We start from the raw sequence: 26,153 nt of genomic DNA, 5'->3' as shown, positions 1-26,153 counted from the left end.
TGATAAGTTACAGCTCCTGATGAGAATACATCATTTTAAAACAACACTCTTCTCTTCTAGGCTTACTTCCTTTTCAGATTCCATATGTGGAATTTTCAGGAGAGGACTACTCCAATTCCCATGATGCTGTGGGCTCCACACCACCACCCTCATCCTTAACTTTAGGGGACAACTGGTATAAATGGTATGGGGAAATAGTTCCTGATGAGAATGAAGTGGCTAAAGTCAGAAAGACATATAAGGCTTACTTAAAGTGATCGAGGCGCCGATCATGCTGTCGCAAAAACGAGTTTGTTTTTAGCCCCTGTGATGTTCTACAGGTGCACAAAGTTGTACAATAAACCACGATGAAAGATTGAATCACTTCCTGTTTTATTTAAGCAGATTATACTTCAAGACATTTTATCACCTACATATTTATAATCCAGTATCTGTGCAACGTCAACCCCATAAAGATGTTACAGTCCAGAGAAGAATCCATATGATGTGTGCTCTGGCAGCAGCTCTGATCATGGATTGACCTTGCTGACCACAGTCTCTCCCAAGGCTTCCAGCACCTCCCGCTTGTAGTCATCAAAGTCTCCATCAATCTGGTTGATGGTGCAGTCCTCCACCACCCAGAGCTGGCACTGCGTCTCTGTGATGAGCCGTGCATCGTGACTCACGATAATCACAGCTGGACGAGAAAGTCGAGATGTTAATGCTCTGATACGCACCGGAGTCTAAAGACTTATTGATAAAACCAAAGCTGACTCATTCTTTTGAGTACAAATATTATATTTTAACAGAGCGTCTACATGTACCCCTCACTGCCTACTGCACGATGCTGCAGAAGTCCCTACTTTTTACTTTACGACTTTGGTGCTGCTGAAGAAACAGTTGCAATTACTTTTCCATGTATGTAATTACTCTGAACGTCCACACGGTGACAGTGTGGGCACATAACTGTGAATGTGATAACTTGATATGGCTGTGCCTGCCTTTATTGTACTAATAAAGGCAGGCACAGCCATATCGAAAGGTTCTGCCCAAGCCAGGAGTCTGAGGAGTAAACAGAGGGATGGAGTCATTTAAAATAAAACTATTCCCAAATATGGGATAAATAAAGAATTTCTTAATTGTTCCACAGTAGTGCTTTCCATCTAGCAGATTACTTCAAGCATTTGAAATAGATGTGTGAATTATGTGAGCACTGAAGCAGTAAGAATAGTCGTCCCTACTGAGCTGATCAGCAGCCAGTCTCACCTCCTTTGTATTCATTGATGGCCTCTGATAAAGCATCGATTGACTCAATGTCCAAGTTGTTGGTAGGTTCGTCCTGTGAGACGAGAAGCGATTAATCAACAAAATAGTAGATAGTATTGATCACGAGGAAGAGCAAAGGACCGAACAACGCTTACCAAGATCAGCACGTCAGGCTGACGACAGGCCAGCTCAGCAAACACGACTCTGGCTTTCTGACCACCTGATGAAGACAAAATCCAGACGCTATTAGAAAATGTTTCCTTCACAAGTTTGTACAATAAACATTCACCAGTTTGTGTTTATACCAGAGAGTTTGGAGATCTGAATGGTGTGGGCGTGGCTCTCGAGGCCAAAACGTCCCAGGCACTTCCTGCCGTCCTGGTAGGGAAGATTGAAGTTCCTCATCAAGTACTCTGTGGCTGTTTCCTCCATGTTAAGCTGATCTGCATACTGCTGGTTAAAGAAGCCCACTTTCTGCACACAGAAACAACCTACATGTTAGCTGATGAAAACAGTATTTCAGGTTTGCACACAGGCTGTAGCTTCAGTGTTTTCCAGTAAAACAGAAGGCAGGTTGTGTGGTCTACAAACTGAGAGCAGCACGACTTCTCTTCATATCATTCTTGGTTTCATCTGTCCCAACAGTTTTTCTCAACTTTCCAGCCTCATTAGTCTGATTGTCTGGTGTCTCACAAATGTACCACAAAGTTGATCTGAACTCCAGTGAAAAGCTACTAAAAGCACTATTGTGCAAAAGTCTTCAGCCACACACAAGCTTTTTTTTTATGTTGGCTGCTCTTTCACACTCTGTGCAGAAATGGAGGAAATTTGACAAATGCAGGATAAAACAAGACCCTCATTAGAAAATGTAGCTGTCACAAAGCCATTCTTAAGGATGAGTTCTCAACCACAGAGAAAATGGTAAATGGTCTGTATTTGTATAACGCTTTACTAGTCCCTAAGGACCCCAAAGCACTTTACACATCCAGTCATCCACACATTCACACATTGGTGATGGCAGCTACATTGTAGCCACAGCCACCCTGGGGCGCACTGACAGAGGCGAGGCTGCCGGACACTGGCGCCACCGGGCCCTCTGACCACCACCAGTAGGCAACGGGTGAAGTGTCTTGCCCAAGGACACAACGACCGAGACTGTCCAAGCCGGGGCTCGAACCGACAACCTTCCGATTACAAGGCGAACTCCCAACTCTTGAGCCACGGTCGCCCCTAAAGAAAGACCAAGGTATGACAAATCCCACTGAAACTGAACTGAAAATCAGTGGGAGCTGATCTTATACAGTGATGAATCCAATTGTCGATTCAAATCATCATCGACATAGATGGACGAAGTCAGCAGAGAGGTAAATAGTGAATGTCTAGAGTCATTTGTAAAACATGGTGGCGGCTTGGTCATAATTTCAGACGGCATTTCAGGCTGTGTCAAAACCTACAGAACATATAAGTGGGTTGACCATCGATATGTAAAACCAGAAAGGGTCTAATTGGCCACTGCTTCAGTTTTTAGCATGACAATGATCCCAAAGTGGAACATTATCAGTTAAGGATCAACTTGCGCAGAGCCCTGAGCTAAAGACACTTGTAGAAGAAAGATCTCAATAAACTGTTTGTACATCGACTTTTAAATATTAGGCTAAAACCCTACAATATGAGAGAGAAACCCCTCTGTAAGCATCAATAGAGGGAGGGGAAAACTGCAGGACCAGGCTCAGGGAGGGGCAGCCATCTGCTGTGCCTGTGTGGAGGTCAGGCGAGCAGAGTAAGACAGGGCTAACAGCCAGAGTACGGGAGAGATTGTCCAGTTACATCTGAGCTGCTGAAAGTGGGAACTATGTATCAAAATGGTTGCAACTGTTAAAAAGTAAAACCCTTAAAGCATCAGTAGGAAGTTACTCACCAGCCGATGATTCTTCCTCATCTCACCTTTAGTCTGAAAAGTGAAACATCCTGTTAAGTCAGCAGATTGTAAGTTTTTGTGAATTTGAATATTACAGCTTTACATCTGCAGCCTTACAGGGTTTAATTTGCCAGTGAGCAGTAACAGCAGGGTACTCTTTCCAACACCGTTGGGTCCAACTATACAAACTACGGCAGGAAGAGAGAAATAAAATGTGACACATTACAGAACATCATCTATAACCACGGATCTCATTCACAACAACACAGTGAGCAGTGCCTCCACATTTAGTTTAGGAGATGCTGGGTACCAGCTGGTGATGTAATCCTTCCTGTATAGAAATGTGTCTATCAAGCCTACAAACAATAACATGGAATATAATCTGGATAAAACAGAAAGACGCAAAATCTCAACGTCTTCGATTTCAAAGTCTCTACCCTGGAAGGAGTTTTTCAAAAGCTTTGTTTCCAGTTACCTAAAATGACATTTACGTGTAGCTGAGAGGCTAAAAAGTACCCGATTACTTACTGAAAGTGTTCTTATGAAGCAGAATACTTACTCCTCGATTCCATGTCAATACCAAAGTCCACGTTTTTGAACAGCAGCTTCTGACTCTCGTAGCCAAAGTCTACACCTGCAGGTGGCACAAATGATGTCATCAACAAGGTGAAACGACTGTTACGTTATTAAACAAGCCACAGCAAATTTCCTATATTATTGCTTTTCTGTCCTAAAGATGGCATCATTTAAAGTATTTACTGAACACACACAGAGTCCACTTGTTAACTGCTTTATGTTGATATTTATACACTATTAGGACCCACGGACAGAAGCAGGATCACAGCAGGTCACCTGTCAGAGGAAACAGTAACGCAGTGTTTCCATCCACTCACTATACTGGTGAAGTAAGTCGAAGTGTGTTGTTTAGGTTTGAATTAAAAAATGAAAGAAGCACATGCTCAGTAGGAGGGAGGGAGGGAGAGAGAGAGAGAGAGAGAGAGAGAGAGAGAGAGAGAGAGAGAGAGAGGGGGACACACACACACACACAGAGAGAGAGAGAGACAGAGAGAGAGAGAGAGAGGGGGGGACACACACACACAGAGAGAGAGAGAGACAGAGAGAGAGAGAGACACAGAGAGAGAGCGAGAGAGGGGGGAGAGAGAGAGAGAGGGAGAGAGAAATAGAGAGAGAGACAGAGGGGGAGAGAGAGATAGAGACAGAGAGAGAGAGAGAGAGAGAGAGAGAGAGAGACAGAGAGAGAGAGATAGAGATAGAGACAGATAGATATATATATATATATATATATATATATATATATAGAGAGAGAGAGAGAGAGAGAGAGATAGAGACAGATATATATATATATATATATATATATATATAGAGAGAGAGAGAGAGAGAGAGAGAGAGATAGAGACAGAGAGAGATAGAGAGAGATAGAGAGAGATAGAGAGATAGAGATATATGAGACAGATAGAGATAGAGAGATAGAGATATATGAGACAGATAGAGAGAGAGAGATAGATAGAGAGAGAGCTAGAGATATATATATAGAGAGAGAGATAGAGAGACAGATAGATGGAGATAGAGATATATAGAGACAGAGAGAGAGAGAGAGAGAGAGAGAGAGAGAGAGAGAGAGAGAGACAGAGAGAGAGAGATAGAGATAGAGATAGAGACAGATAGATAGATATATATATATATATATATATATATATATATATATATATATATATATATATATATATAGAGAGAGAGAGAGAGAGAGAGAGATAGAGACAGATATATATATATATATATATATATATATATATATATATATATATATAGAGAGAGAGAGAGAGAGAGAGAGATAGAGACAGAGAGAGATAGAGAGAGATAGAGAGAGATAGAGAGATAGAGATATATGAGACAGATAGAGATAGAGAGATAGAGATATATGAGACAGATAGAGAGAGAGAGATAGATAGAGAGAGAGCTAGAGATATATATATAGAGAGAGAGATAGAGAGACAGATAGATGGAGATAGAGATATATAGAGACAGAGAGAGAGAGAGAGAGAGAGATAGAGACAGAGAGAGAGAGAGAGAGAGATATAGAGACAGATAGAGAGAGAGATAGAGACAGAGCGAGAGAGATAGAGAGCGATAGAGAGCGATAGAGAGCGATAGAGAGAGATAGAGAGATAGAGATATATGAGACAGATAGAGAGAGAGATAGATAGAGAGAGATATATATAGAGAGAGAGAGTTAGAGAGACAGATAGATGGAGATAGAGATATATAGAGACAGAGAGAGAGAGAGAGATAGAGAGCGATAGAGAGAGATAGAGATAGAGAGATAGAGATATATGAGACAGATAGAGAGAGAGAGATAGATAGAGAGAGAGAGATAGATAGAGATATATATATAGAGAGAGAGATAGAGAGACAGATAGATGGAGATAGAGATATATAGAGACAGAGAGAGAGAGAGAGAGATAGAGACAGAGAGAGAGAGAGAGAGCGATAGAGAGCGATAGAGAGAGATAGAGAGATAGAGATATATGAGACAGATAGAGAGAGAGATAGATAGAGATATATATAGAGAGAGAGAGATAGAGAGACAGATAGATGGAGATAGAGATATATAGAGACAGAGAGAGAGAGAGATAGAGATATATGAGACAGATAGAGAGAGAGAGATAGATAGAGAGAGAGAGATAGATAGAGATATATATATATAGAGAGAGAGATAGAGAGACAGATAGATGGAGATAGAGATATATAGAGACAGAGAGAGAGAGAGAGAGAGATAGAGACAGAGACAGAGAGATAGAGATATATAGAGACAGATAGAGAGAGAGATAGAGAGACAGAGAGAGAGAGATGTGAATATGAATGAAGTGTGCCAGCAGGGCTGGGCGATATATCAAGTTTTAAAATATATCGATATATTTTTATACGAGATCTAAGTTGTGACAATATTGTTTATATCGATATAGTCTATGTTACGTTATAATTATAATTGTGGAGCCACAAGTTTGCCTCTCTTTCGTCCACTTTTGTCTCTATACAGCGTTACTCTGCCTCTCCTTCACTGAACACAACTCCCCCTCCTCCCCCATCGCTTCACACGGCAGCTATCAAAGAGGAGCTGGTCATACTTATTATTATTACTATTATTTGGAGTGTCAGACGAGCAGCAGAATAATGTTTTCTGTAGAGAATGTCGGGAAAGTGTCCCGACTAACGGTTGGAGCACTACCAGTATTTTCAGCATTTACAACAGCGCCATGAAGTGCAAATGAAGAGTGTGAAACTGTGTGCTGTATCCCAGCCTCCTGCCCCGAAACAAACCACCTTACAAAACTCGTGTACCGTATTTTCGGACTATATGCTTACACTAAAATCCTTTCATCTTCTCAAAAATCCACAGTGCGCCTTATGTATGAGTTCTGGTTGTGCTTACTGACTGCAAACCGATTTTCTGTGCTACACGGTGCTCAAACATCTGTCAAAAATGTTTTAGTACGACTTTGCTAAGCTACGAAGCCGCACCGCCTGATGGATTGTTGGAGCATTACGGCTATCGTAGTCCGGAGCCTCGCGGAGTGATACGTACTGTGCTTCAACGTAATATTACCGTATTGTGTGTGTATAAGGACCATAAATGGCACCTGTTCAGAGACATGGTTACGAAGCAGACTTCAAACTCCAGGCTGTCAGTCACGCAGTAGAAGTTGGGAACAAAATCTGTGTTTGTTATTGTGCTCAGCGTCTGTTAGTTTACATTTTGACTGCACAAGTGTGAGCTTTTTGTTGTGCACAAAAACAACATTGTTTTTTAATAAATGCTGATAAAAAAATGACTCAAATAAACGACGTACATCTGCGCTGTATGTTAATAAAAGTGCCGGTGTGACATCTGGGACACAGCTTGGACTAAGAACTCTCTTTTTGTTCTTACTTAATGGCTTTAAAAAGAAAATATCGAGATATATATCGCATATCGCCATCTAGCTAAAGAATATCGAGATATGAATTTTGCGCCATATCGCCCAGCCCTATGTGCCAGTTAACTAAAGGTAACTTTGGGCACAGTTTGGGTAAAGGTGATCACTGTGTAGTTTCACTAAAGTCAGACCAATAAGGTGGGAGCAGTAGCGACTGTTGCCTGGGATACTCAGATGGTCCAGAAAACTGTGGACAGACCAATACTTCCTGATTTATGGATGAGCTAAAGAAGAAACCTCGTTTAATTCTTTCCTGCATAAAACACTTCATGCTGAGATTAGAAATTCCAGTTTTTCAAATGTAACAGAGGCTGTGACCAATGGGACCAACACAAACCCAGACTGGGCCAAACAACAGGATTAAAGGACATGTTTTCCATGTTTTTTCCAAAGTTCACTCAGTGGTAACTGTAACCACCAGAAAACAACAACACACACTCACTAAGGGAAGATGGCAGTGGACGGATATAAAAGCAGTGATGAAGATTTCTACATGAACTTCCTGCCCATCTCTTACTCCTTCATTTACAAACATTTGGTTTCTGGGAGCCCAGACCTCAGCAAGCTCGGTTTCATATTTGACATATTCACGTGGCGCTCGTCCTGAAACATTTGCTGCATAGCTGGGAATCAGACAGTAGACTGAATGCTTGGAGCATGTGCATGTTCTTACTATGCAGTCCCAGTATGGGTGGTGAGAGAGGAGGTGGGTTGGGGAAGGTGAACTTTACGGTGTACTCTTTGGGTCTTTTCAGCAGCTCTGTGGCCTCCCGGCTCTCCTCCTCCTGACCTCCCTTCTTCTTGCCTTTTAGCTGCTTCCTGGTCAGGGCATCCTTAGTCTGTTTCTCCTGAAATGGAACAACATAAGTGATGTCAGCAGGGACATTAGCCTGGATAAAAGTGTCACCTGGAAATTAAGAAACATCTTGCTGAGTCTAGACCTTGCAGGCATATTACAGCAGCATCAACTGCAACAGAATGATCAGCTGATCATAGACTGACAGCCTAAACGGGTGGATTTTGTTTACATTTTAAATCCTTCTTCTCCTGGTTGAAAAGACAGTATTTTTGTAACTAGTTGATTTGGTGCTCAGGTGTACTTGAGTGAAGAGAAAGCCATACTCACAGCCTGTTTGGTAGACTTGCCACCAGCCTTCAGCTCTTTGAGTTTCTTCTCCTGTTTGTCGTACTGTTTCTGCAGTTCTTTCTGCTTCTGCACGTACATCTTCTTGAAGGTCACTTTAAAAAATGAGGAAGAACTGAGGTAAAGCTGTCCTAATGTCTTTAACTAAATCACATCGTTTCGCACAAACTTCTCTCTCTGCAAGTAATTAGTGAGTAGCGACGACACATTGTCACTTACAATAGTTCCCTCTGTAATAGTAAAGTTTCTGGTTGTCCAAGTGGACGATATCTGTACACACGTCGTCAAGGAAACTCTGGTCGTGGGAAACTATGAGGAGAGTCTTCTTCCAGCCTTGAAGGTAGCTGCAGGTGGGAAAGAGAACAGTCAACAACAACAAATGAGTCACATTACTAACACTGAAGCTACTGTCATAGCTGATGGAAGCTGCAGACTGTAGGAAAGAAATGTGACTTTTTTCTTCTGTACAGCAATTTCAATAAATTAACAACAAATCATGGCAATGTTGTTTCATTCATCTTTCACACGAACCAAATTTAAACGAGTTAATAATTAAGATGAGACAAAATTATGCAATCATAATAATAATGGTTAAATGTCATTTAATTCGCTGAAATCTGAGACAGAAAAAGGTAACAAGGGAAGGACAGAAGAACAGGAAGTTCTTTCCAACACCACTGGTGTTGTTGGTGGTTCCAACAATACAAGTTGGAAAGTGTATGGAACTTAGGGCTGCACGATTAATCGTTAGAAAATTGCGATCTCGATTCATACTTATGTGCAATCTCATTTCCAAAGGACAACGATTTAAAAAAAAATAATAATAAAAAGACGATTGTACCGCATTTTGATCCGGGACGTAATCTGCATTAAAACAAGCGCTCACTCTTCCTGCTCAACAAATGACGAGGGCGGAGCCTTATACCACGTGATACAGAAGCTGTGCCGTGTGATGCTAAAATTAGCAGGAAAAACAGCGGAGAGCACGTCAGGGATGACGAGAAAGTGACAGGAGAAAATCCGTCCCGGTCAACCACCCAAACATCAATAACGGGAACCTTATACAGCGCTTCCCTATACCCGTCGAACTCCCGCAGGCACAAAGAAATTACGGAGGCTGTTACTTATCACCTGACCAAAGATATGGCTCCATCAACACTGTGCAAAACGAGGGATTTAGGAAAATGATCAACACCCTAGACAAACGCTACACAGTGCCGTCCCGCAACTATTTTTCTATTGTTGCTCTACCTGCTCTATACACGCAGCGTCGAGCAATGGTGGAGACGCAATTTCAAGCAGTACAACATTTTGCGGCAACCAAAAAACGTGAGACATTTGTTGTTTTTATGTTTATTTATTGTTTTTATGTTCAGTCTCAACTGTTACGAAGTTGATGTGCAGTTAATAAGTGCAATAAATATTTATACTGGGAAAGAAAATCGTGAGAGAATCGTGATCTCAATTTATGCAAAATCGTGCAGGCCTAATGGAACTACACTATAATCAGAGACTTGAGTCTGTTTCACTGTGAGAAGTAGGCTGACATGTTTCATGAGCTCTAATAAGAGAACCTGTCAGAAATTTAAATGAGCTGTTATTGGTTAGAAAGATGACTCGTACTTGTTAAGCCAGATAACGGCATTCAGATCCAAGTGGTTGGTGGGTTCATCCAACATCAGTAAAGTGGGCTCCATGAACAGGGCTCTGTGGGCACAGACGTTAAGGTTGAGACAGGTTGATGACCAGTTCCACTGAGGATGTTTGCTACAGCGTACCTGGCCAGGGAAACTCTCATTCTCCACCCTCCAGAAAACCTCTTGGTGGGTCTGTTCTGCATCTCAGGAGTGAATGACAGACCAGCCAATATCCTCCTCGCCTTGGCCTCAGCTGCTGCAGCTCCTATTGCCCTCAACTCTTCATAGACCTGTGGAGAGAAAAGTCAGATAATCAGCATACAGGTCAGCAAAGATCACCAAAGACTCTTAACGTGGGTCCATTATTAATGGGAAGGCTGTCGACAATTAAGGGAAACACCGTCTGCCAGAACATTGTGAGGAATTATTTTACTGTTGGATGGTTTTTCCCAGTAAGTCTGTTTAAGCTGGTTAGTTCATTTCTAACCTTTTGTATATCACAGTTGCTATAAAGTGGATCTCTTTAAATTTTACACTTACAGTCCCCATTTTCACTTCATTTATTTAACTGATATATTAAAGAATTTGATATCACAATCTCAAAGAATTTTAAACAAATAAAAGTCAAACGTTACATCATAAACTATGGCAACAGGACTATGTTCATAAGCTGTATACTGTATCAGGTCTGGTAGTGCACATGGACACCAACCTTATCCAGCCTCTCAGCTACACTATCCTCTCCCTTTTCCAGACGAGCCTGGAGCTGTTTCTCCTCTTCCAGAAGCTTCAGGCGGCGAGTGTCCGCCTTCAGCACCGCCTGAACTGCTGGCGTGTCATCAGCTACCACCTCTAACAAACAAAAGCATTGCACAGAGTCAATGGGTGATAAAAAAGGGCACGCAGCAGAAAAACGACAGAGCACAAGAGGGACTCGCCTACCCTGTTCACACAGCAGCACATCGATGTTAGGAGGAATACTGAGAGCTCTATTAGCTATGTGCTTCAGTAGAGTGGTCTTTCCTTTTCTGAAAGAGAAAATGAACACGAGAAATCTGATTATTTCTGATTCAAAGTGCCTGGTGTGATTTACTTATGTCCTGATGTTTGAGCTCATGCTGAAGAAACCAAGTAGTGCTATAAACGAAAAACCAAACATTGAAGCACACGTGTATGTTAAATCCTCTCTCGCCCCTGCAGGCGGTCTGTCCTCCAAGCTCGGGTCCTCTACCAGAGGCCTGAGCTTGAGGGTCCTGTTCAGTATCTTAGCTGTTCCCAGGACTGCGCTCTTTTGGACAGAGATCTCCGATGTTGTTCCCGGGATCTGCTCCTCGTGTTCCTTCTACCTGATGTTGCTGTCATTCGGTATCACTAATGGATAATGGACTGGTTCTTATATAGCGCTTTTCTACTCTTCTGAGCACTCAAAGCGCTTTACACAACTTGTGCATTCACCCATTCACACCCATTCGCACAAGCACATTTCTCTAGGTGCTTTCTAGGTAACATTCACACACACACACACTCCGATGGATGCATCGGAGAGCAATTTGGGGTTAGTATCTTGCCCAAGGATATTTGGCACGTAGACTAGGGGAAGCCAGGAATTGAACCACCAACTTTCCGATCAATAGATGACCTGCTCTACCACCTGAGCTACAGCCACCTCAGGCAGCATCGACTACATCGATCACTACGGCCGTCTTCTTCCGCTTGTCTACCACCACTATGTCCAGTTGGTTAGCCACCACGATTTTGTCCGTCTGTATCTGGAAGTCCCACAAGATCTTAGCTCGGTCATTCTCCACCACCCTTGGGGGCATCTCCAATTTTGACCTCGGGACTTCCAGGTTATACTCGGCACAGATGTTCCTGTACACTATGCCGGCCACTTGGTTATGGCGTTCCATGTATGCCTTGCCTGCTAGCATCTTGCACCCTGCTGTCATGTGCTGGATTGTCTCAGGGGCATCTTTACACAGTCTGCACCTGGGGTCTTGCCTGGTGTGATAGACCCCAGCCTCTATGGATCTTCAGATCAGAGCTTGTTCCTGTGTTACCACGATTAGTGCCTCTGTGCTGTCTTTCAGTCCAGCTTTGTCCAGCCCCTGGTAGGATTTCTGGATGTCAGCCACCTCCTCTATCTGCTGGTGGTACAAACCTTCCATGATGGTTCCTCCTCTTTCTTGGGTTTCTGCTGCCTGAGGTATTCACTGAGCACGCGGTCGGTTGGGGCCATCTTTGTGATGTATTCGTGGATGTTTGTTGTCTCATCCTGGGTGGTGCTGATGCTCACTGTACGCTTCTGCTCAGCGTACCGAATCAGGGTGCTGGACTTGGGGTGCAACTTGTCTTAATGTCAGTGGCTTTTATCTCCTTTAGCCAGCTCGTTATCCCAGCAGGGTACCTGATCACGGGCAGTGAGTTGGTGTTGATCATTTGTGAAGTGCTCAGCCAACGCCCCCTCATGTGTCGACACTGTGTGGCACTTTGGCCGATTGGGCCCCTCTCAACTTTGTGCCCTTCCATTTGAATGAATGTCAGAGACATGCAGATATACAGAGGACGACGTTGGAACAGTTTAAAAACTTGAGTGTTTGTGGAACAAACCCACTCAAAGTCTTGGGTTAAAGTTTTCACTTCTTTCTTTCTACATCAGCGCTTATGTGGTGGTATTGTCTGAGTGGCGACACCTATCGTTCAGGAGAAAACTGCAGCGGCTTATCGCCGAACAAAGTGACCATTGTGACGGTAGCTGCTTTACGCCACATCCTCCAAACTTCAATATAGCATTTTTAAAAAGAAATCTACGGTAATTATGTCTGTGAAGGTTCTCAGTCATCCAGGTCATCGTAGTCAAAGGAGCTTGCAAAGAAAAGCGTCTGGACTTCTTTAAGTTACTTGAAGACGTTTCACCTCTCATCCGAGAAGCTTCTTCAGTTCTAAGGTCAAATGGTGGAGAGTCCCAGATATAAACCTAGTGGGAGTTTCCCCCCACAGAGGGACAAAAGGACGCCCTGATGATCCTGTAATCGCCTGAGCCAAGGTGTGAAACTGGGTGTGGGTCCCAATCAGCCAGGGTTTCGGGTGAGTTCATTGTGAAACCTGGCCCCACCTTATCATGCGAATTCCTGAGGTCAGATGGCCCAGGATGTGAGTGGGCAGCGAGGAATGCCCAGAACTCTACATCGGAGAGACCAAACAACCACTTCACAAGCGCATGGCACAACATAGAAGAGCCACCTCCACAGGACAAGACTCAGCTGTCCATGCATCTAAAGGTCAAAGGTCACTCTTTCGAGGATGCCAACGTTCACATTTTGGACAGAGAGGACAGATGGTTTGAAAGAGGAGTGAAAGAAGCATCTATGTCCACTGTGAGCGACCATCTTTGAACAGAGGCGGTGGTTTACGACACCAACTCTCTGCCATCTATAATCCAGTTTTGAGATCCCTTCCCAGATGCCTTAACGCCCACTCACATCCTGGGCCATCTGACCTCAGGAATTCACATGATAAGGTGGGGCCAGGTTTCACAATGAACTCACCCAAAACTCTGGCTGATTGGGACCCACACCCAGTTTCACACCTTGGCTCAGGCGATTAGAGGATCATCAGGGGGTCCTTTTGTCCCTCTTTGGGGGGAAACTCCCACCAGGTTTAAATCTGGGACTCTCCACCATTTGACCTTAGAACTGAAGAAGCTTCTCGGATGAGAGGTGAAACGTCTTCAAGCAACTTAAAGAAGTCCAGACGCTTTTCTTTGCAAGCTCCTTTGACTACGGTAATTACATTTATTGCCCACTGTGGTGCAGTCCATCATCATACAATTACATGTTATATATAAAAAAGGGTTTACATGTCAGGACAAGACAAAGTGTGATTAAAACGATGCTTTTTAATCATCCAGAAAATGTCAGGCTCGTATTAGTCACGCAACAATTTTTCAATTCCAAACGAGCCAAACTGTTTTTGTTCGTTAGAGCTGCTTCTGCACTAAAAGAGGAAAATGTCAATCATATATTTAATCTCTGTTATATTCTGGATATTTATATCAGAGCTATTTCATATATTTTTTAACTTTGTGATATATTTTATTATTTTACTGAGTTAGTGTGTTACTGTTCTTATTGTCTTGGAGCGACGGTAACCACAGTTTCTCATTATGATTGTGAAAATGTCACACAGCCAAGACACCACGTTTCCTGTTCACTGTAAGAGCGAGAGAGTCTCCGACCATGTCCCACCACAACAATAGAGAAATCCATACTGTTGGTACACTGTGCAGCTAAAGTAGCTAATGTTACCATCATGGTTGGAAACACACCCACAGGGCAGAGCTATGTGAAGAACGTCTGAAAATGAAAAGATTCAAAAAAATAAAGATATTCTGTGCAATAGTGCAACTTGAGTGGCTTCATATATTTTCATCCCTTTTCTTCTCTTCCGTCCAAATATTGTACTTTAATATAGCCAAATTCCCAAAAGTCAGTTATGAAATGACAGAGCAAGTTTGAAACTGGTACTGAAAAGTGTCTGTGCTGCTAAAGTACTGATGACAAAAAGATATTTACCCATTTGGTCCAACTAAACCATATCTTCTTCCTGCCACAATTAGAAGATCAGCATTGACGAAGAGCTCCTTGCCATGAGCAGATATGCTGAACCTCTCCAGCTAAAACACACAAAGCAGAAAGTCACTGACAGAGATCGGAAAGAATCCTTTAGGAACAGTCTGACAACAACCTGTCATTCAGAAATGTAACAAAAACAAAAACACAAAAATAAATGAGCAATTCCTATACCTAGTTCATTTTTACCATTTTCAGTATATGGGCATATGAAATGAAAGGTTTCAAGGAGGCTAATTGCAGAACTGGGAAAACCTAAACACACCCTTATCACTTTGTCTGGGATTAAAAGGACCACCTGTACAAACAGGTTCAAGTTTTGTTTGTTGGTCTGGTGTGTGTGTTGGTCTGGTGTGTGTGTGTTGGTCTAGTGTGTGTGTGTGTGTTGGTCTAGTGTGTGTGTGTGTGTTGGTCTGGTGTGTGTGTTGGTCTGGTGTGTGTGTTGGTCTGGTGTGTGTGTTGGTCTGGTGTGTGTGTTGGTCTGGTGTGTGTGTTGGTCTTTGTGTTTGTGTTGGTCTGGTGTGTTTGTTGGTCTGGTGTGTTTGTTGGTCTGTGTGTGTGTTGGTCTGGTGTGTGTTGGTCTATGTGTTTGTTGGTCTGGTGTGTTTGTTGGTCTGTGTGTTTGTTGGTCTGTGTGTTTGTTGGTCTGGTGTGTTTGTTGGTCTGGTGTGTTTGTTGGTCTGTGTGTTTTTGTTGGTCTGGTGTGTTTGTTGGTCTGGTGTGTTTGTTGGTCTGGTGTGTTTGTTGGTCTGGTGTGTTTGTTGGTCTGGTGTGTGTGTTGGTCTGGTGTGTGTGTTGGTCTGCGTGTTTGTTGGTCTGGTGCGTTTGTTGGTCTGGTGCGTTTGTTGGTCTGGTGCGTTTGTTGGTCTGTGTGTGTGTTGGTCTGTGTGTGTGTTGGTCTGTGTGTTTGTTGGTCTGGTGTGTGTGTTGGTCTGTGTGTGTGTGTTGGTCTGGTGTGTTTGTTGGTCTGGTGTGTGTGTTGGTCTGGTGTGTGTGTTGGTCTGGTGTGTGTGTTAGTCTGGTGTGTGTGTTGGTCTGGTGTGTGTGTTGGTCTGGTGTGTTTGTTGGTCTGTGTGTTTGTTGGTCTGGTGTGTGTTGGTCTGGTGTGTGTTGGTCTGGTGTGTGTTGGTCTATGTGTTTGTTGGTCTGTGTGTGTGTTGGTCTGGTGTGTGTTGGTCTGTGTGTTTGTTGGTCTGTGTGTTTGTTGGTCTGTGTGTTTGTTGGTCTGTGTGTGTGTTGGTCTGGTGTGTTTGTTGGTCTGGTGTGTTTGTTGGTCTGGTGTGTGTGTTGGTCTGTGTGTGTGTGTTGGTCTGGTGTGTTTGTTGGTCTGGTGTGTGTGTTGGTCTGGTGTGTTTGTTGGTCTGTGTGTTTGTTGGTCTGGTGTGTGTTGGTCTATGTGTTTGTTGGTCTGTGTGTGTGTTGGTCTGGTGTGTTTGTTGGTCTGGTGTGTGTTGGTCTGTGTGTTTGTTGGTCTGTGTGTGTGTTGGTCTGGTGTGTTTGTTGGTCTGGTGTGTTTGTTGGTCTGGTGTGTGTTGGTCTGTGTGTTTGTTGGTCTGTGTGTGTGTTGGTCTGGTGTGTTTGTTGGTCTGGTGTGTTTGTTGGTCTGGTGTGTGTGTTGGTCTGGTGCGTTTGTTGGTCTGGTGCGTTTGTTGGTCTGTGTGTGTGTTGGTCTGTGTGTTTGTTGGTCTGTGTTTGTTGGTCTGTGTTTGTTGGTCTGGGTTTGTTGGTCTGGTGTGTTTGTTGGTCTGGTGTGTGTTGGTCTGGTGTGTGTTGGTCTGTGTGTTTGTTGGTCTGGTGTGTTTGTTGGTCTGGTGTGTTGGTCTGGTGTGTTTGTTGGTCTGTGTTTGTTGGTCTGGTGTGTGTGTTGGTCTGGTGTGTTTGTTGGTCTGTGTGTTTGTTGGTCTGGTGTGTTTGTTGGTCTGGTGTGTGTGTTGGTCTGGTGTGTTTGTTGGTCTGGTGTGTTTGTTGGTCTGGTGTGTGTTGGTCTGTGTGTTTGTTGGTCTGGTGTGTGTGTTGATCTGGTGTGTGTTGGTCTGTGTGTTTGTTGGTCTGGTGTGTTTGTTGGTCTGTGTTTGTTGGTCTGGTGTGTGTGTTGGTCTGGTGTGTTTGTTGGTCTGGTGTGTGTGTTGGTCTGGTGTGTGTGTTGGTCTGGTGTGTGTGTTGGTCTGGTGTGTGTGTTGGTCTGTGTGTGTTAACACAATCTTTCTAGCAGATTCAGCCCGAGGTCAGCAGTTACATCTCTTCACAGGCCTGAGTTAGCGTGTATATTAAAGTTCATGAGAGCACAATGAGGAAAAAGACACACGTGGCTTGTTTGGAGGGACTTTCAGGGAAGGTGCTTCGACAAACTATTAAATCATGGGATGTACTTAGTTTTCCAAAGAACTTTATAGAACAGAATTTCAGGCAGCAGTCGCAGAACACTGCAAGTATCAAGAACGCTATACTAACCTTGATATCAGAGGCGTTCTCCAGCATGGCCTGTCTGGAAGACATCTCAGCCTGGGAAATGGAGAAATCTCCTTCCAGTGCATTCTGAGCACGGACACTGACCAGCTGACGCTCATACTCCATCTGAAAGGAACGGCGCACACATGGACGCACAACCACACAAATGAGAACAACAGCAAGGCACAAAATATGCTAATTACACCAGACCCACAGAGATTACACCCGTGAACCCACAGCGATGCCACAGCAGCCTATGGTGCTACAAAAATGTGTACGATCCTGCAAGAGCTGCTCTTATGTTTTCGTTTCACACTGACAGCATAAACAGTGATGATCAAGTCTTCTGACTCTGAAAGGCAGTTGCACTATACAGGCCTTCACACGCATATGAACTTAGTGACATCCCATTCTGCATGTGGTCCTGTTGGCTTCATCAGCTGATGGCCTCCAGCTCGCCTTGGAACGGCCTACGTTGGGCACTCCACCCTTTCAGGGACGAGACCCTGCCCCAAGTGGAGGAGTTTAAGTATGTCGGGTCTTGTTCACGAGTGACGGGAGAAGGGAGCGGGAGGTCGACAGACGGATCGATGACCGAGTATACAGCCATTTACTTTCATGTCAGTTTTTAAATAAGACTCAGCTATTTTCATAGGTTTGGTAGTTCTCTAGTAATTACCTGTTTTTTCTTCTTCTTCTTCTCCTTTTTGGTGAGATTAGCATACAGGTCATCTTCGGGCTTCTTGGCCTGCTCTGCGATGACATCCTCTGCACTCTGAGGGTAGTAGTCAGAAAAGGTTTGTTCACTAAGCAAAGCAGAGAAGACAGGACAACACCCTTGGAGAAAGACTTACCATTGTGGTGTCACCTATGTCACTACCCTCCTCTTCCACATCTTCATCCATGCTACGTGGTCTCTGAGCAGTTTTTTCTTTCTACGTGGACAGATCGAAAAGCCATCATTAGAGAAAAAGCACACCAACTCCATCATTATCCAACAGGTGTCATTCCTCTTGTGCTGTTGTCCAACTTCTGACTCTAAGACTTTAAAATAGTAACTGACTGGTACTTGTTTGGTTCTAGGTGTTGCACCTCTTAATGTTTGTAATGGTTCACGGTTGCTGACATTGGTAAATGATTGTGTTGGTTCTTAACCCTTTAAGACCTACCATAGAACCAAGTCCGCCAGAGCTTATATTATATTTTTACATGCTGTGGAGCCATTTTTGTGAGCATTTCAAGTTGCTATACATCAATACAACCATTACAGCCTAAATTTTAATAATATGTCTGCATTAAGTGCATAGTAATTACATAAATTGCAAAAAAGTGCAATAAACTACAAAAAAATTTAAAATCATTTTTGCTTTTTTAACATATATTTCTAGTTAGAGAAATTTAAGAGGCTTATCCAGTTGCACAAAATAGTTTCCCACCACAGGAAATTTATTTTAAGTGTCTTCATAGTTTTATTTTTGAAATACACCAATTTTTATACACTGCAGGAAAAACGAAAATAAATATTATAGTGCAAATTTGCAAAAAAGCAGCATATGCATCAAAATAAACTATTTCCAGCAGTGCAATATGAGTCCTAAGCATCCCAGAAACGACACAGAAAGTCATAAAGTCAAACATAACTTTTAAAAACACCAGTATAGACTCATGAGGCCCTGATGGTAAAAAAAAATACATTTCCGCGAAAATGACGTCACTTCCGGTTTCGGGCAGGTCATGGCGGACATGTGATAGTTCGCGCTGACGTCTATTCCAACGTAGGAAGTGTTATGAACAGCTGATCGGATCGGCAAAGCGTGTTTCTGGAATATTATGTTTTTGTTGCTGCACGCGCTTTTTATGCAGTTTTTGCAAAGCTATATGTGGAAAGAAACTGTGACCGAGGACAAGCTGATGGCATAAGATGTAAGTACAACTCCTCCGGTTTCATATGCAAAAAAAATTATTGCGCTAGCTCACGTGGTTGCAGAGCTACCGGGATTTAAAAATAGTTAAAAAACAGAGCGTGCCTGCTCCGACCGGCTTTAAAGGGTTAAACTCTGTTTTAACAACATATCAGTACAGAAGCTCACAGATTATACAAAGGGAGATATGACAACAGTATGAAAAGATGAGATTTTCTGTTCTCTTCCTTTTAATAAGGGGATTCTTCTTTCTCACTAAGTGCTCAGGCAGCCAATCACCTGAAGGGTTTCTCACTTATACTGTGGGGGTTCTGGCTTGAATATAAAGTGTCCGATATTTCATACTTTTAAAATTTCACATTTCAAGTCTTTGAACTGTGATGGCTGAGATGATAATTACTGCAAATACATCTTAAGGTTAATGAAATGCAATATAAATGTAGATGTAGGCCACTGACATTTAATAAATTAAGGTCAAAGCTAAGAAGCAAACAGAGAAGATGCTGTAGACTGAAATAAAGCTGTAGAGTTTGCCATACAGACATTATTTGCTCAGCAGGACTCGCATTGACAGGTATGGATGTGAGCAGGACTCACCTTGGACTTAACTTCAGCCTTCTTGGTCTTCTTTGTAGGTTTCTCTTCAACATCCTCCTCATCAGATGCTGACTGACAGTAAAAGAATCAGAAACTGCTGTTTGGTAAAGTGTAAAATGTCTGCAGACCAACATCACAGACAAAACATATTAAGTGTCCAGCAGCAGACTGAGGAAAATCTGATGCAAGCATGCATGTTTTAAAAAGAGAACACTGAGTCAGTCGCTGGAATAAAGAAGTCAGAGATGTTGACCAGCCTTCTCTTAATAGTACAAAGGTTTTACATTCTGTATGTGCTGTTATGTTATCAAAAAGAAAGAAAATCAGAAACTGAATATCAGCAGCACGGTGGTGAGCACTGTTGCTGCACAGCAAGGAGGTTCACTTCCACCATCAGGGTCTTTCTGTGTGGAGTTTGCATGTTCTCCTCGTGTCTGCGTGGGTTCTCTCCGGGTACTCCGGCTTCCTCCCACCATCCAAAGACATGCACTTAGTGGGGATAGCTTAACGGATTCATCTAAATTGCCCATGGGTGTGAATGCGGGAGTGAATGTGAGTGCGAATGGTTGTCTGTCTCTGTGTGTTGGCCCTGCGACAGACTGGCGACATGTACCCCGCCTCTCGCCCTATGACAGCTGGGATAGGCTCCAGCGCCCCCCGCGACCCTGAAAAGGGCAAGCGGAAGTGAATGGATGGATGAATATCACAATGAAAGCTCGGACGCCATTGTGGTTTGTGCAAGACTGCTCCACAGGTGGCTTATATTTTCAGTTTAAAGTGGACATGAAACACTTCGCAAAGCTGGTTTTCTGTTACTAGTTGGCTAACATGAACACACCTTTGGTAAGGTTCTGATGGTGCTAACCTCTTGAGCCCAAATGCCCTGGGGGGCAAAGGGGTAGAGATCCAGTTTCACCGTCCGTGAAGTCGGGTGTTTTATGTAAATACCGGCATGTGTGGTTACAAATGTTCCAAACCTCTGAATCTCAGCTAAAAGCACATATAAACCAGTACAACCACCAAACAGTGAAAACAAACGATTAACAGAGCAGTTACGGTAATTTCACAAAATGACCGTAAACACAAACTACCAACCCACGAGTTCACGCGACTTCACGTAACCAAGCAAACAACACGTTTTCTAAAAGCCGAGATCTCACAGATTCCATAACTGCAACTTTCGGCCAAGATTCACTGAGACACAGAAGAAGACCACAAACATGTTTCCACGTTTGATAAACAATAACATGAAATCATGGATATAAACACAGTCTATCTGAACCAGGAAGAACACAGCTTATGTTGTGATGCTTTTTTATGCAGACTGTAGCAGCTGGATGTACCAACAGATGGCTTATGTGTCTCTATTGCATGTCATGAACTTTTGTCTCTTCCATTGTTTGAGTTTTATCCTTGTGTTTCTATGCTCTCCTTCCTGCACCACCAGCTTTTGTTTGGTTTCTTGCTAGAAAGGAGTTTTCCCTGTGCTTGCTGACAGGGGATCGTCTGAGTGTTAATACTCCAAGGTTCTTCTCTTATATTCTAAAGCCCCTTGAGGGAAGTGTTGTCTGTCTGCTGTCTGCATTGGTAATAAATATATTTATAGAATTAAATGGCTGCACTTAGATAAAGCTACCACATTATGGTCACAGCCACACTGGCAGGAATATTAACTGTTAACCCACATCAAATGGAGTACTGCACCTTTTCTGCAGGTTTTTCATCTTCATCCAAATCACTTTCCTCATCCTCATCACTCTGTCCTTGGCTAAGAGCAGCAAAGATGTTCCCACCCTGAAAGAGACCAGAGATGCTTTACACAGAGTCGGCATGTGAATGTTGATGATGGAGGTCAAGCAGTGTTTGTGAGTGCTGACAAACCTTCTTCTTACTTCCTTTACTGGACACGGTGACTGTGGAATCAAAAGATAAGTACATTGAAACAGCGTCAAACACTTTGTGAGGAAAAAGAATGATATTGTTTCAGAAATATACCTGAATCCTGTTCCTCATCACTCGCTTCCACTGAGAGTTTTGACAGTGTCAACATGACATTTTCATCATCGTCACCTTTTCCTTTCCGCCGATCTTTCTTTTTTTTCTGAGGCTTGAAAAAAATTCAAATGTTACAAGTAGTCAGAATCTTAGGCTATGTTCACTCTGCAGGTCTTGATGCTCAATTCAGATTTTTGATCAAATACGATTTTTTTGTCTGCTCGTTCACACTACAAATAAAATGAGACAGCAAACGTGCTCTAGTGTGAACGCTCAAAGCGCAAAAGAAGACGTCACACACAACGCGCTCTGTTTAGACCCAGAACAACAGTATTGTTTGACTGATGGCCCTTAATATAAAGACTTCGGACTTTACGTTTCCCAATTTTTGCTTTAAGTTGTTTTGTTATTTACATAATAATGTAAATAACCTAATAATGATCCTTATTGCTGTTTTAGAGGAGCGCTGCTTCAAAGGATAGTTGTATAATCTGCAGATTTCTGTCAGAATCTGCAGATTATACAGTACAAATAAAAAGTTAACGTTTCTCCAACGTTGTCTTCCCAACAGTTTCACTGGATGTCCAGGAAGCGTTCGCGATGTCTCCTCCGGCGCTGATAATTGGCGTCTGTCTTGTGTCAGTGACGTAAAAGACGGATTTAATGCGACATGACTGTTCAAACAGCAGCTTTCTGAAACACCAGATATGTATCAGATTCAGTACCACATACGAAAGTGACCCAGATCGGATTTGAAAATATCGGATTTGTGCCGTTCACACTGTCAGACCATGATCGGATATGGGTCGCATAGGGTCAAAAAAGTCGGATTTGATGCGCTTTCGCCTGCAGTGAGAACGTAGCCTTAAAGACACTGTTTTTGGTGCTTTATTTAGATTTCAAGACCAGTTCGAGCTTAGTGACACCATTTCTTTTTCAGCAGGAGCTGTTTAACCTACAGATTGCTCCATCACATAATTTTGAATGAGCTGCAATTCAATGTGAAAAACGGTGGAGGGGGAGGGGGGCACACAAAAAAAACACGCTACGCAATACAATTTCCAATTCTGGTAAGCTGTTATGTTAGTTGAACACCTACATGTCGTGTTGATGATTACCTGTTTTCCATGCACGTCTTTCACAGGCACCACATCCACCTTTTCAGCTTTGCTATCTGTGGCAAGTTCCTCAAAAAACTGGAGAAAAACACATCCAATGAGACATACTGTCTAAAAACAATAAAGTTATGTTATATTAAACATGTACTCACAGACTTTTTCCCCTTTTTATCTTTCTTTCCCTTTTTGACAGTTTTTTCTGTTGAAAGAAAACTGATTTGAAATTTTACAGAAACACAACTGAGCATCACTGATGGAGGAATTCTGTGTATAAAGCTAGAACAGTAACTGTCATAACCTAGTGAAGAGGGAATTTACCAACAGTGTGAGCAAGTGCACGTCAGTGCGACAAAAGCTGTACTACAGAGGTAGAAGCACTATGGGGTTGGCTGGCTTTATGCGTGTTTGTTTGTCTGCCGATTTCAGAAGCACAAAATTTGAAAAGAAACACGTGAAAACTAATGAATCACACAAGCATGACTGACTAAGGACTACTGGAAATGGCGACACATTTAGGGCTGACAAAACATGTCTTGTTTTGCACCTGCTGTGCCGTTGAGAGGTGCTGAGCTTTCCGTCTGGTCTTCAGTATTCCTGCCAACTTAAAATAACACAGTGGAAGGAGTTGGAGAATATTTACACCCCAAACAAAAACACAGTCTAGCTTCTCTGGATGTCTTAAGTTACATTTCTCAATGATCAGAGTGGTTTTCAGCATTTAAGGTTTTTAGATCACATTTCCAGAGTGAGATCACTTCATAACATCTGCAGTGAGCACAAAAACTGCACGAAGGTCTGCAGATGGAAATTAGCCCAAGGCTATAATCTGGCATATTTACATTTGTTAAAATGTTCATTAATATGCATTGTCCCTTTAAGTATATTCCTGTCTTTATTCAACAGTGCACACACCACAGAGCTCTGCACACACATTACTTCTTTTTTAATTTGTAATGTTGGATCTTAAACACTGACTACAACTTCAGCCAGTTTTAAACATCGTTTTTTAACACTGTCCCGTGTGTCACTGAGTGCAGGGACAGTTAGTCGCCCACAGGTGGCAGTGACTCTGTTTTGATAAATACTTGCAACCAAACAGCATGTAGTTTAATTTACGCTGCAGTGGTTTCACCGCAGGGCGATTTCACGTTTATACAGTAGAAGAGTTTCTGAAACTCAGCCTCCTCTAGCTAAATACTCCAAAACCACTTGAGCTGTCAGATATAACTCTGCAAAACACCCGTCTCAATCTACAGCCATCCCTCGTTATCACGGTAGCTACGTTCTAAAAATAACCCGCGATAGGTGAAATCCGTGAAATAGCCAGCTTTATTTTTTACAATTATTGTAGCTGTTTTAAGGCTGGAAAACCCCTCACTGCACACTTTATACACTTTTCTCTCACCCGCAGGCGCCTTTGACGGTGCAAAATCAACATTGTTGTGTTTGTTGGGGAGAAAACGTACAAACATACAGTACACCACTGTCACACTGCCAGCCATTGAAAAATCATTATTTAAATGATCAGCATCTGTGCTCAGAAATGTACTCGATTCTACAGAACCATTCACTCCTTTCAGAGCAATAGGATCCGTAGATAAATGATGATGAGCTTGTCGTCTGTTTTAACAATAGTTTCTCAACAGTAGGCTGGAAATTACACAGCCAAATCTGCTGGGAAACACACTGGCGTTGCTATACCAATCTTACCACTGACAACTTTGCAGTTATCTTACATGCACACCTAGAAACCAACTCAGAACAACCTTAACATAAATGACTGTGGGAAGAAACCCGAGGCAGGTACAATGAACATGCCATCTCTATTTATGTAAAGACCTTCAGGAAGGCTTAGACCACAGGATTTACTATATGCTGTCAAATCAGTTGTATTTATGTACAAATCCAAACGCAATGCCTTTCAGGCAGTTTACCATACTGAAGGCCTCACACATGTTAAATCTAGATCCTAGGTAATTGCAAATCCTCTAAAATGCTGCAACATGAGCCAGCGTGCACCTCCCTGGCAATTTAACTATATACGTGCTGACACAGCCCACAGCTATTGTGATTGGCCTGTTCAGTACTGTCGACTCCTCCTGTGCATTTCCAGGCACATTTTCTTTGCAGGTTTAAAATAAATAAATGAGACAATAATAATCAGAGCTTTAATACAAGGAAATGTAAAAATCTAAAGGTGTGCATAAAAAAAAAAAGACCACAATTCTTTATTGTGGCAGGCGATGTATACAAAACAGTGGGACACAACATGGTCTCTAACACATAAAACACTACGCAGACTGAATGCTGGTAAGACACTGACCACTTACGTGGGTTACGTAGACTCTACAAAGATTAATTACAATAATCAAAATAAGCCGTGACTTCACAACTAAGTCTGCATCACTTAACTTTTTATTCTCATCCTACAGATCCAAATACTTTGACACTATGTAACATCACTTTTCTTGTTATGTACATCCTGATTATTTATGCCTCACATGTTGACAAATTATGTCATTCTTTCCAAAGGTTGCTTTTGTTACCAGGACAATGCGATTTTAAAAGGAATTACATATTAATTAGTGGTCAGAAAAACAAACTTTGAAAAGAATAATTCATATATATATATATTTGTTAGCTAGTACAGTTTATTCGGACCACTCGGTAAGGCTCAGCGACATATCTGTCGTTCATTAAAGATCAATTTCTACTTTTTTCTTCTACTATTCTACCTTTATGTTACACGGGTTATTACTAACAGTGTGGCATTAGCTTAGGAGATGGGTGCGTGATGTAATAGCATGTTAAAGCATGTTGTTTGCTGATCCATCGTTTGGCTGTACTGTACAATCACCAACATGAGCTTAGACTCGACCGGTGCTGAGCCTCTGCGTGACCATATTTAAGCTAAACAGCGATTTGGTAAAAGTTGGGCTTCAACAGATCAGACAATACTCAGGATTCATGACAGTTGCGGTTATTTATAAGATAGCGACTGTTGGCAGCGTGGTTTTAAATGAAGACTGTAAGTTTTCGGTATTGTTTCTGTTTATATTCTCTTTATCTGTGCTGCTTATCGTTAACTTAGCTGTAATGCTACTTAGCCTACTGGCTAGCTTCTCACGCGTCTCTCACCAGATGCCGGAGTTGCTTCATCGTCCACCCACTCTGCTTCTTCTTTCACCTTTTTGGGCATTTTATTATTTTAACTACAATTTTCTGGAATTACAGCTGCTAAAAAATTTCGTTTGTTTCTCTTCTTTTTTAAGCCAGGAGGCTTTCACAGCCCCACACACATGTGACACAGCGACCTGATGACGTGAAGATGTCGGATAGCCAATTACGTTAAAATTCTTCTTCTTCGCCAAATAAGTCAGTTACCACCAACTTTACCGCCGCCATTGTGTTGGATGACCGCGTCCAGAATATTTCTTTAAATACAGCCGTGTTAGTTTATCTGACTCTGAATCAGTTTCACTTATAATTTTACATCAGCCTAT

The 26,153-nt window shown here is 42.4% G+C and overlaps 2 protein-coding genes across 6 annotated transcripts in view; one reads left to right on the top strand and one right to left on the bottom strand.

The window, feature by feature from the left end:
• mrps18b (mitochondrial ribosomal protein S18B) overlaps positions 1-360 on the top strand; it is a 2,556-nt gene extending 2,196 nt beyond the window's left edge. For both annotated transcript variants that reach the window (XM_085147706.1, XM_085147707.1), the window contains exon 7: positions 61-360. In XM_085147706.1, the coding sequence (XP_085003832.1) occupies positions 61-257 (197 nt within the window). In that variant the 3' untranslated portion in view covers positions 258-360. The remainder of the gene's footprint in view (positions 1-60) is intronic.
• Positions 356-26,153, bottom strand: abcf1 (ATP-binding cassette, sub-family F (GCN20), member 1). Of its 4 annotated transcripts, XM_085147668.1 has the most exons (26): positions 25,789-26,145; positions 23,195-23,251; positions 22,803-22,849; positions 22,651-22,728; positions 21,533-21,644; positions 21,419-21,450; positions 21,242-21,331; positions 19,538-19,609; positions 17,873-17,953; positions 17,698-17,793; positions 17,022-17,144; positions 14,514-14,614; positions 10,882-10,967; positions 10,652-10,791; positions 10,081-10,229; positions 9,926-10,009; positions 8,522-8,646; positions 8,285-8,397; positions 7,832-8,006; positions 3,723-3,797; positions 3,281-3,351; positions 3,164-3,196; positions 1,551-1,719; positions 1,401-1,465; positions 1,246-1,318; positions 356-676 (listed from the first exon to the last, which is right to left on the bottom strand). In XM_085147668.1, the coding sequence occupies exons 1-26, from the start codon at positions 25,847-25,849 to the stop codon at positions 510-512; spliced, it is 2,475 nt and encodes an 824-aa protein (XP_085003794.1). In that variant the 5' UTR covers positions 25,850-26,145; the 3' UTR covers positions 356-509. The 4 variants fall into 4 exon arrangements, with proteins under 4 accessions (XP_085003794.1, XP_085003796.1, XP_085003795.1 ...); XM_085147670.1 differs by lacking the exon at positions 19,538-19,609 and having other exon boundaries at positions 25,789-26,153; XM_085147669.1 differs by lacking the exon at positions 23,195-23,251 and having other exon boundaries at positions 25,789-26,134.

This window comes from Neolamprologus multifasciatus, chromosome 22 (assembly GCF_963576455.1).
Source record: "Neolamprologus multifasciatus chromosome 22, fNeoMul1.2, whole genome shotgun sequence".
Taxonomy (NCBI): Eukaryota; Metazoa; Chordata; class Actinopteri; order Cichliformes; family Cichlidae; genus Neolamprologus; species Neolamprologus multifasciatus.
The sequence above is the reverse complement of the archived record's forward strand: the minus strand, read 5'-3'. Positions and strand labels throughout refer to the sequence as shown.

What these genes read in the sequence shown, in the direction of transcription:
- abcf1 (XM_085147668.1), bottom strand. Translation starts at nt 25,849, where the DNA reads ATGCCCAAAAAGGTGAAAGAAGAAGCAGAGTGGGTGGACGATGAAGCA. An exon ending in GTAAAGGAAGTAAGAAGAAG is followed by an intron (nt 21,332 to 21,418) that starts GTTTGTCAGCAC and finishes GGTCTCTTTCAG; the next exon opens with GGTGGGAACATCTTTGCTGC. An exon ending in TCACTGGCAAATTAAACCCT is followed by an intron (nt 3,197 to 3,280) that starts GTAAGGCTGCAG and finishes TTCACTTTTCAG; the next exon opens with ACTAAAGGTGAGATGAGGAA.